Here is an 11,937-nt window from a genome sequence, read left to right as displayed (position 1 = left end):
CTTTCCTCAGTATTAAAAAGAATGCATCATATATATCTTGCTCTGTATGGCAGCAGTGTTGTATTTCCGAACCTGGAAAAGAAGCCAGGAAATTCAACACCTTCTCAAAACCCAGTACAGCAAGAGTGAACGTTACCAGTCGAAGCACTTGCCACTACAGAAAAATGGAAACAAACCAACACAAAGTATAGACAAAAGGTATTTTATGCCACGTCATCAATCCAGAATCTCTCACTTGAGCAATGGTCAACATTTGACTCCAGGTAATTCCTAAGAGGAGCTGAAAGAGGGCAATGTGGGCATTTCAGTAGTTTGAAGAATGGAAATATATCCAACTTACAATGATCTCCTGTCCTAAGAGCTTTAAACAGAATGATGCATCCCCTCGGCCTGTTGGCCAACCTGTGCCTGGAGAGCTGCACCAGCCTGCTGCTTGTCAGGCAGTCAAGAAGAACTTCCAGCTGCGAGTGACATTCTTTATTAAAAAAAAGTTTTTATACTGAAAATGTGCTTTGTTCAAAAGAGCACTGCAAATGTCACTTATTAAAATCAATGTAATAAATAAAATATAAACAACCTGTGTCCAAAACTATGAATAGTATTTTTATCTACCTCACTATACATCTGGCCCACTGTGCCCCTCCCACCCACCCTTTCTGAAATTTTTTAAAAAGTTTTTTGCATGCTATTTTTTTTCCCCCTTGTTTACTACAAAGAGCAAAGGTTACATATCGTACACTGGGAAAAGCTGCCCAAAAGATTAAACTATAGTCCTAGATTACCAATAAACCAATTCTACATCACAATACCCGCCTGCATGAACTACTTGGGCTGCATCCTATAGAGCAGGTGATGACTTGTGAGAGACGTCTCCCCCTGGGCACAGCCAGAAGTGCACCAGGTGATGTTAAAACTATTACAGTGACTAACCACAGAAATGTTTGCAACCTAAAACAAATTCCTTATTGGCAATTTAAGCAATTTACAACTACTCCATTAGTTGTGGGTCTTATGCTCTGAAAACTGTATGCTGAACGGTTTGTTGCCTGAATCACGGAAATGAAGAAATGCTTCTATTTTTCCTTCCAGCATTACAAGTGCTAGGATGAATATGCCACCTCTTCTGGCCTCCTAGCCTATGTAGCTGTTGTTTACTTTTAAAATGGAAAAAAAAAATTCTCTGTCCCTTACATTTTTTAGAATTTCACTTTAAATGCACAGAAATGGTCTTTATTATCATATTTGAGGAATGTGTTCTGGGTGTTGGGTTTTATTTTTGGTATGGGTTAAAATAAATGATTGTCCTAATGGTTCAAGAATTGGACCCTTCTGTAGTCAAAAGAATTTGGAGAGTCCAGATTAAAGTCTGATGGGTCTCAGTTTTTCATTCCCTCAGGGAGATGGCAAGATCAAACTCTGCCTTCCTTGAGCACTTACTGGTTGGTGGCTGGAGAGTAATGAAATTTCCTCAAGAGGAGATCGAAAGATGTTATTTTAAAGGAAATGGCATCTAAGGGTGATGGAGTTGGTGATAAAAAATCAGCTACCCCTTCTTCTGTGAGCATGTGGCCTAGCAATGTTGAATTGCTATCGATGGTTACGGAAGTGAGTCAGAGAAAGCACATACTGGAGTTTCCACTGTTTAAAAGAACTGAAAATCAAACAAAAACTGAAGCTTAACAAGGAGAACATTGGATGAAAAGAAGTCTTACACCACACAAACACACACACTCAAACACATGCACACGGAATACTATGCATACATGGACACACACGAGTAAGAATGTGTATTTGTATGGTAGGCTCTTGGAAATAGACATTCTTAGCAAATATGGATGACAGATCAATTGTAATTTATTTTCTTTTAACACTGTATCATCATAAAGAAAACTGGTATAAATGAAAAAAAATCTATTTCAAATATCTACATCTAAAATTTTAGGCAGTGAAAAAGCACTTTGTTGACAAGGAGTGTGGAATGATGAATGTTAATTGTCAGAAACTGCTGAATGCCTTTTTTTTGAGTTGCCACAAACAAAGTCACATATCAGAACAAACAATACTGCTAAATATTCCTTTTTGTTTTTTTGATTTTTTTTTTTGATTTTTTTTTTGTTAAAACGCACCGGGGAAAAGAAAACAAAAAACTGGAAATTCATACATCTTTCAAAATTTGAAATTGAAGCAATATTTAGAACCATAGATGAAGAAACACTGTGGCATTGGTGTAATATACACAATGCACCTTTTTTTTTTATCTGTAATGTACATCAAATACTTTACAACAATGCATTAACAAAAGGCAAGAAACATCTTGCTGTACAGAGGAAACCCCAAATGCAACTTGAAGCCTAGATTCACAATGAATGAGGATATTAAACAAGGTGTGAGAAGCTGTTCCCCATAAAGTATGTATGCTGCTCAGTAACTTGTGCTTAACTCTTGACCCAGATCCACTGTCATGTTCTTCCTCCTTCCTTCAGCCACGTTCAATATACAGCACTGAACTTTAGACTCTACAGGCCAACAGTAAAGTTGCCCCACACTGTAAAATATATATATGTATATATATATTTCTTTCTAATTACTCCCAAGTTTAGCTTTCATATCTTTTAGCCTTCTAAAAAAATCTCTTAATTTTCTCCATACTGGTTATCTGTGCCTTCCTATGGAACAGGCTTTAACAAACTAAATTTGCAGGAAAAAAAATGTCTCGTGGTATGCATGCACATGCACAGTTCCTGGAGCTTTTGTATCTGCCCAAGTCTCAAACCCAGGAGTCGGGAGAGGCTGGATAGTGGCTTGTTTCATAGTTAAGTTCACTATAGGGACGAGCAGCTGAGTAGAAGTCGACGTAGTTGCCAGTTGACTTTAGTCCCAGGTGCATGTTGTATTCGCTTGCAGGTGGACGATGATGCACTTGGTCCTCAAAGAAGGACTCGTCATAGTTTCTTGTTGAATTCTGAAATGACTGATATGGTTCATAATCTTTTCTGCTGGGCTCCTGTGGAACTGGCTGTGTTGAAACCTGAAAGACAGCAATACCCACAGCTTGTTAGATACAGCTTGTAGGCAACAGGATGGAAGGAGTTAATCTCGCTTACATTTCTCATGCTAAAAATACAAAATTGTGCATTAAACCTAAGGTTGCCATACTTTTTTTCTCACACCCCTAGTGAATCTCTGATTTTATAGCTGAGACTTTATTGAAATCTGAAATGTATAAACACATGCTTACTATCCTAGAAGACTATCCCCTGCTTCATGCCACCTCTGTAAGGTGGGACAGAGTTTATGGCTGCAAAATGAGGTAGCCTGTCATTCCTCAGATGATTATCACTAGGAATACTGATGCTCAGACACCAATGTAAGAATATTTTGTGGCTCCTGCTGCTCTGTACACGTTAGTAATGTTCCCTCAAGATGGCAGGAACAGTCACACTGCTATGACCCAAACCCCTTGATATTTGTTCAGAACAAGTATCTGTATTGCACTCTAAGAAGGGATTGAGAAAGGCGCCTAAGTTCACAACTTTTAGCCGTCCCACAAGTGATGTTACAAGTTCTGGTCTGATATTACAACTGCACAAGAGAGTGTAACTACTCTAGTTTCTATTTCTAGAACTGCTATCAAGGAGTAAATGACCTTCAGGACCTCATTTCAGTTCCCATATTCAAATACAGGTGTTTGATTTGGACACACGAGTAAAATTCTACCTGAAGCAATCTGTTTATTTGTGATGTTTTAAAATTTTTCCCATTTCCATATACAATGTTGCACCAGTCTTTTGCCATCTGGAACAGTAGCATTTTAGTCTCTGCACTTACCTGGTTATGTTTGATATCTTCAGCAGGCGCACCATATGAATTCCTGTACAAAGTTGAGATTCCAGTGTTCTGAGCTGCAGAGAGAGAAAAAGCAGGTTTACCAAACATACCTCTTTGGCCTCAAACTGAATTCTTCATTAAGTACATCATACAAAGCCTGTTTCCCACACACAAAAGTCTTTAAAAGCATCTGCAGGCTTTTCCTCCTGCTGAATGGTCATCATCTTTGCTTTGGTGTACATACATCTCTTTGGTATTCATTTATTAATGGTAACAGGCTCCATGTCATGCTCATAACAATCTTGTGCATTTCTTATATGCATCAACAAAATAATTTCATATAAATCTAGCATTCAATAATAAATTTCAGGTTATAGATGGGCTTATGTAACACATGTAACAAACTGCAGCTGTAAATATTGAGATTAAGAAGCATTTCAGTTCTTTCACTTCAGTTGGACAATGTGGATCATTAATCCTACAGTCATTTTGCTTTATCATGAAATTATTCAAGCATAAAGTGATTAAATATAAGTCACAAAAAAGTTATTCAAAAAGTAATATGCAGTTATATGGAAAAGGTCTGGCCAAGACAGTCTCAAATACATGACTGCTGTCACTGCTGCCACTTTCTTCTCAGATGTCCTACTACTCAAATGCACAGACAAAACTGAGCTATGAGTTTGAAACTGGAAGTATTTCTAAAGAGGAGGATGATATACAGTCTTGCAAAAATTTATTTCTGACCCCATCCCAAAAAACCCCAAATGAAAAGCATAGGATTTTCCTTGCAAAGCTGACTCCACCGATCCCTCTGATCTGGCAATGTAGCTGAAGCTTAGTTTGCTGGTAAGACTTGAAAGACTGTAGTTACTTCTCACATTTGAAAGACTATGAAGATAGAATTTTGTGTGGCTGCTGCACACTCTTCATGCATTATTACCTTTCCAGACACTCTAACCAATGACTGAATGCTGTCTCTATGTTAAGAGGACTCTTACTATAAAAGAACAGGCCGGAAAGTAAAAGCTGAGTAGCTGTGAATCAGAGTCACTAGTGGAACTGAAACACATGGCTCGTGACCACTCTCAGGTCTCTGTGCAATGGCAAAAAACCTGGAGGCACAAAGAGTGGCCTTTAATACTTTCACAGCTCAAAACTTGTGATAGCAAGTGCTGAGCATCAGAGCTGAAAGCTGGACATGGGATCCATGCCAGTCACATCACTAGGAAGAACCACATTTACAAAGATGTAAGGATTCTTTCTTCCTTTAGCAATGTGCAAACATGGACATCTGCATGTACAACTTCCTCTACCTTTCCTCCCACCACTGCACCCTTTCTGGAGAAAGGAATGGCATGGCCTTCAGCCAAAGCTGACTGGAATACATCAATTCGGGTCTTCACATCTGCCATGGGTTCCATGTTGAGGGTATAATTTTTGTCAGTTTGATGCACTGCTCCATGTTGCTGCTTTACAGATCTCAGATGTTTTTTCTTAAAGATCTGCACTTTGTTTGTAAAAACAAGATAAAGGCAGGGCTTATATTGTGGCTTGATGAGCTCTAACAGCTGGAAAAAGAGACTTTTCATTTCACAGCCGTTAATTGATAGGGGTGAAACCCCTCTTGTTCCTTGAAGAGCTGGATGCAATAACTAAGAAAGTGCAGAATCCTGTGCAGGAAATGGAGAAGAGCCCCAGAGGTCTCCAAGTGCAGCATGACCCTTTTTTTTAAGGTGGCAAGAATATGAACTCTAGTGACAGACGCTGGTTGGGCCCCTCCTGTGGTAGATACTTTTAATTCTACCTGTCTGCCAATAGGCTGCAACAGATAGAAACAGGGGAAATGATAGAAAGTAGTGCTTGAGTAGTTTTCTTTGGTTGTCAACATTAATGTCAAAGAGTTGATCTGCAGAAATTCTCACTGTTCAGGTTACATTTTGTCACTTAGGGATTTTTGAGACTTGGTTGTTATTTCAGTGAGTTTCTTTATATTCCAGCTGCAGCCTCTGCTGTAGTGTTTGAGAATAGCCCTCCTGATGATCTTTATTATTAGAGAAGTTTGCATCAACATTGCTCTTTATGGTGCATTTCATGACAACACGACTCTCTGTAGTACAGCTGCCAGATCTTTCCTTGATATCATCTTTTTAAGGCTGTTTTTCTGATTTTCTTGCTTGTCCCACAAAATGCCAGAAGAAGTTTTGTTATACAAATTCCTCTTCTCAAGATCTAAAGATACTCAAGCGTTTCAGATATCCATTTTGGGAAGTCCTAGTTCTTGAAAAAACATTAAGTGACATTCAATGTATCGGACTGTCCACAGATGGAGGAAGAACTTCTTGTAACCATTTTGCCTTTATGAACATATGTGCCAAGACAAGTGGGTTAGAAGTTTCATGCATGTAAATTTCTAGTCAGACATGACTGGACATATTGAGTTCAGACAGGTCAATGCTGTTCCTGGTTGTTTGATGTCAAGAGCAAAAGACTGGTACAAGGTGCAACTGTAATCTGAGGGTATTGTGACGAATATGATGAAAAATAGCAAACTGGACATGCTAATTTGCTTGTTGTTCCTTCAGGCAATTAGACATTAGGAGGGAGGTCATGACCTTTCCATACTGAGATATACAAAGACATGTGGTACATATGTGCTGCTATTAGCCATGACTATTATAAACCTAGAAATAGTTCCGAGTTGGTGTGTAGCTGTCCAGTGCACTACTGTGACATTTGCACTGATGTGCTCACAAATGTCACATACCAGACTGAAATTTTACGGTCTCTTGGATCACATATTCTGCAATGGAAAACAGATAATTTCAGCTTATGAAAATAGTTGCAAGCTCTGTGTGGCTGATTTCACTGCAGTGATGGGGATACAAATTCAAAAGTTAAAAATGAAAAAAAACCAAAACTCCTCAAACCCTTAGTAATATTTTCTCAAAGCAATGAAAACAATGAGACATAAAATGCTTGACAATAAATCCCAGGACTTCAAGAATAAGAAATCTTGGCTTAGGCTAGCTTGGAGGTTGAGGTAATTTTGATTCTGGAGGAATGTAGGTCACGAATGCAGCTGCTAGCAGTGAATGCAGCTCTGCTCCAGTATCTGCTTCTGAACATGCAGGTGGAATCCCTGGGAACTCCATTCCCACTCTGCCATGATAAAGTGAGCAGTTGACTCTTGCTATCCAAAAGCAGAGGACAAATATACGAAAAGGAGAGAATGAGCTAGATAAATTGACAGATAGTGTGGTTAACATCTGATTTTTCCTGATAATATTATATATTTACCATTATAATAAAACTGTAAAACAAATGGAAAGAGAAGTCAATAGAGTATTTTTAAAAAATAAAAATGGCAATAGAAGGAAAAGGAGGGAAAGTAGAAAGAAACAGAGATATTTCTGCAGCCACATTTCTTCACAGAGATGTGAGAATTAGCGGAAAATTAGATTAACAGAGAAGTGATCAGCATGTGTGTTTATGTGTGTATTTTATGCAGTCTCTAAACATCAGTCCATGATAATACTGAAGAGGCAAAATTGTGAGCATTCTAAAATGAATACTATGATCAACCTGCAGTACTTCGTGGCTCAATTGCACACAGGACATTATAGAAAAACAGCTTTCTTTCTCCCTTCTGTTCAGTCTTCTAGGTAATACTGGTTAAAAAAAAAGTCACATAGTTGCCTATAGCAGTTTTCTTTAAAGATGACAAAAATTGAAAATTATGTTACTCAGTGGTTTACGTGTCAAAGATGTCATTGACCAAATTCATCCCCATATATCCCAGTCACTTGATAAATGGTTTAACATTCAGCTTTCAGATCTTGGACGTGCTTATTCTGAACACATTTACAGACACTTTGGAATAACAAGATGCTAGCCTTCTGCCCTCAGGAACAAACTGATAGCAAGAAAGGACAGCTCAGCTGGACAGGTAGTCATCCTCATCTGGTATCACACAACCTGCTTTTTCTGCTATTAGCAGCAGGTCTCCATTTAAAAAAAAATTAGTTCAACACAGTAAAGAAAAATGTTTCTGTACCTCACAAATATTAGGTAACAGAGATCATTGCCTGTCACTACCACTGCCACCTTCCTGCACAGTGAAAAATGAGGTAAGGGCATGAGAAAAGATTACAGTGCATTATTGTTTCTGAAAATAATAATAATAAAAATAAGGATAATCCGAGCACCTGTAGCACCTGATGGTGTTTTTTTTTTGTTCCAAATATGCATGGACTTGCCAGTAAGTTAAAATAACAAAAGTATTCATGATTGATTCTCCACAACCAAAGGAAAAAGAAATTAATTAGAAGTTTTTCTCTGCTGCTGGAAGAGAAGACACAGCATGTTGACTATGATGTACATATTAGTTCACTGACGGAACTAAAAAAGTAAAAGAAACCTCAAAGAAGGAGTCCCATGATGGCCCACAAGGACCTTATCTTCCCTGTTCTGAAAAAAACCAGCATGCATAAATAACATTATCACATGCACTTACAGTTCCCATTTTCCTAAACAGAATATAACAGCTTTTGTCTTAAAAATATACTTTAGGTGACAAAATTTTGTAATTGGTTATTATTTTCTACAGAGAGGAGAAAATAGACAGTACATATAAAAGGCATCATAAACCTGTGAACAGGGCAATGAAAACTTTGATACTGTGCCTCTTTTTTTTTATCTATCGTCGTGAAATCAATGTAAGTTATCATCTTCAGCCAAACTGTTTACTTCATAGATTCTCCATTTTCCCCAGAGGTTCCCTGACAAATCCTCAGGATGGCAGGAAGCCAACATTCCTACTTCGAAAATCCATCAAAAAACCTTCATTTCAGTCTCAGCTCAAAGGTCATAAAATTTTTCAACTATAAACTGAGAAGAGCTTTGGAAAAGAGCATGGAGACAAGTCATGGATAAATTGGGACTACAGCTGTGGCTCTACGCTCTGTGTAAAATCCCTAAGTCAAAGCAAGCTTTGTGTAATACATCAGCTTGGCACAAAAGTAGAAGAGCAGATCAAAATATGTGTGTGCCAGGTGGAACCTGAGAAAACATTCATCTAAGTCCCATCCACATGGATGTATTGGCTGCAATGCACTGTCTGATGCACAAAATGAAACGCAGGCATCGCAAGAAACTTGCTACATGAACTTGTATTGGGCCACTCAAGCAAAGCCAAAATGTCTCACAAAATCACAAATACTGCCTTTATATGTTTTTTAAAATCAAGTATTTATTATTTAACGAGGTACAATTATGTTACATAAATTCCATGTTGAATGTTGGCAAGCAAAACTCCTTCCGTCATTTTCTTTTGTTCTTATAATGGTGCTTAATTTGAGTTTAGACCAAACATGCAGAGATTTGGTGATCTGAAAGAGAGAAAGTTACTTGTTAATTCCATATATATTTGTACATTGGTCATGTAAGATTATGAAATACTACATTTTTTGATTTGAATTAGTTTGATTTTTTTTTCCCCTCACTGAGCTCAGGAGTTGGAAAGACAGTTGATAGCTGAGTATGATGCTAATAGTTTCAAGTTTCCTTACTAAAAGCCCACCCAAATAATGGAGAGAAATAGACAAAATACAAGACAATATTAGAGGAAAACACAATGGAAAAATCAAAGTGGAGTAAAGGTTGCTGAGGCAGTATAAACCCCACAATCCGAAAATTACACTGTGAGAGAAAGGAATTAAGGGAAGTAGGAATCAGACAAGAAAAGCACCACATTCAAAAAGAAAGTGAAAAGGGGTGTGAAAAAAGAAAAGTCAAAATTTTTAACGTGTGGACAGAGGCAAGACTATATGCAAAGAAACCCAAATTTTCAGCATGGGGACACTGTATTTTGGTGAACTTCCTGATACAATTTGCTAATCTGAATTTACAGATACAGCTAGAACAAAATACTACTGATTCTGCCTTTTCCTTTTCAGCCTGTTGCTCTTATTCCCAAGATAAGAGGAACCTTTATAGGTCCTTGACAAATGACTGAAAAACACATCAGTGCTGTCCTTCACAATCAGCCAAGTAGGGGCCACTGAACTGTTATAGAAAACTACCTCGTGCAGTGAATATGAAACACTCAAAACACTACAGACACATAAAATGCAGTACCTTGACTGAATCTTCTGCACTTTCCGTAGTACCCTACAGAAGTCATTCAGGACACTCCTAATTTCTGTGGTTTCCAAATGCTCTTGACTGTCATTCTTCTCTTCAGATTTTCACCTTCTGGCTAATTAATATTCCATATTGCATTTTCACACAAGTTCCAAGGCTGCTCTTTAGGTTTTGATTACATAATCACATTTAACGTAGTAGATATCTTCACGTGTGATTATCTTCATATCCTGAATACAGCCTTGAAAGATGGATCTTATGGATGGATTGATGCTGAGTCACCATGTTCCTGGTGAGCAACTCATTCTGCCTCAGAGCAAGACCTCTACAGAGGGCATGGGAGAAGGTAACTGGCATTCAGACTTCTCACTGAGATTTTTTGCCTGCCCTGAGGCAGCATTTGAAGGAGACCGTGATGCTTGGTGCTGTACAAATGTGACAAAAAGTTCAATAATGCTTATATCAGCCCCATGATGGTGCAATGGTGATGGAGACAAACATGTATTTTGCAAGAGAATTCATGAAGAGGTAGAGCAGTGGGAAAAACACTCAAAATTTCCTAATTACTGAAATGCTAAGAGATTAATGAGCTCACTGGGGAAGAGAGGCCTTCAGAGAAACCTGCAACAGATGCTATAACATACACAGAAAATTACTGCATTTAAATAAGCCCCTCTAAGAAAGTAACATGGATAAACTCTACAAAGAGCCACAAACTTCCTATGAATACTGACATACAAAATAAGGTAACTCATCCTGGAGAGCATTCCCTGCAAAAGACAGATGTTAGGGATCACTGCACATGCTCAAATATACCAGTTAATTCAAAGTGATCAACCAACTTCCTCCTGAAATGAAAACAAATGTAAAATTGAAAAAGACATGCAAGATTTGATTTAGAGCCTTTCTTCCATGAAGAACCATGGTGTTCACAAATCATTTTCACATAGTCTTGTATTCATTCAAATATATCTTCAGTTGTATTTCTCAAGGTGGCTAAAACTTGGAAATTAATGAAAGAAGGTTGACTCTTCTCCACAGTGCAGCAAGCCCAGGCAATCCTATAAAATCAGTGTTCTATCAGCTCATTTATATATATGCTATGCAAGCAAAATCTCACCTGTCATGGTGTCTTTCCTAGAAGTGTGTTCTCCCTTGCTTCCATGGTAAGTGGCGTTAGTTCCAGTTGATTCATAGTCTGTTTTTCTTTCTTTTAGGCTGATCATTTCCCGAGGTGAGGCTGGGGCACTTGCTAGATAACAAAAATGGATTTTTTCTTTTTCTAATCATACATGACTGAAAGTAGGGTTTAACTCTTGAGTAAGCATTCCTGTAAAGTTTACATGTGTTAGTTTTCTAACATGAAGCTGATTGAAGAAACACTACCACATTATGGAGGAAAAGAAGAGATGCTGCTATTTCAAGGACAAGGCAAATGTATTTATTGGACAATCAACTGCAAACATAATTTTATTTCTAAATGTTAAATTTCTTTTTACTTACATCCAACATCTATGATTGCTATTAAAGAACAAAAGTACAACAATTTTTTTTTTCTCCTTTTGCTTTTCAGTTTCTTTAACTTGTCAAAACTTTCTGGTACGGGCACTTCCAATTTTTCCTCAAAATGGTTACTTTATTTCCATTGAAAAGACTGTTAACTTTCAACTGTGTGGGAAAAACCCTTATAAAATTATTTTCTTCCCTTTTCTCTTGAAAATAAACCAATTAAATTATTTGAATGGAAAAGGGAAGAAAAGAACGCCTTCTTCCTCCTAGAAAACAGGTATCAAAGAATGCCTAACAGTTAAAGGTAACTGAAATAATTTCTCTGTCTTTAAACAGCTATATGTGTGAATAACTGCCATTAAAGCAACAACTGCTACTTTAAGCTATTTTTATAAAAACTAAGTCCTTCATCACCTATACTCAAGGTACAGCTAGAAGGAGGAAAGCACAGGTAGC

At 37.7% G+C, this 11,937-nt stretch overlaps 1 protein-coding gene and 1 long non-coding RNA gene across 8 annotated transcripts in view; both read right to left on the bottom strand.

Moving 5' to 3' along the window:
• Positions 1–1,836: 1,836 nt before the first annotated feature.
• CTNND2 (catenin delta 2) overlaps positions 1,837–11,937 on the bottom strand; it is a 637,583-nt gene continuing 627,482 nt past the window's right edge. For all 7 annotated transcript variants that reach the window (XM_071454189.1, XM_071454171.1, XM_071454196.1 and 4 more), the window contains 3 exons: positions 11,093–11,224; positions 3,829–3,902; positions 1,837–3,028 (listed from right to left, as the gene is read on the bottom strand). In XM_071454189.1, coding sequence (XP_071310290.1) covers positions 2,768–3,028; positions 3,829–3,902; positions 11,093–11,224 — 467 coding nt within the window. In that variant the 3' untranslated portion in view covers positions 1,837–2,767. The remainder of the gene's footprint in view (positions 3,029–3,828; positions 3,903–11,092; positions 11,225–11,937) is intronic.
• On the bottom strand, positions 9,054–11,086 carry LOC139603400 (uncharacterized). The gene is made up of 2 exons (XR_011683672.1): positions 9,967–11,086; positions 9,054–9,218 (listed from the first exon to the last, which is right to left on the bottom strand). It is a non-coding gene; the product is annotated as an uncharacterized lncRNA (long non-coding RNA).

This window comes from Agelaius tricolor, unplaced genomic scaffold (assembly GCF_023055355.1).
Source record: "Agelaius tricolor isolate 1412-34295 unplaced genomic scaffold, bAgeTri1.0.p SCAF_2, whole genome shotgun sequence".
Taxonomy (NCBI): domain Eukaryota; kingdom Metazoa; phylum Chordata; class Aves; order Passeriformes; family Icteridae; genus Agelaius; species Agelaius tricolor.
Note: the sequence above shows the minus strand (reverse complement) of the source record. Positions and strands in the feature narration are given on the sequence as shown.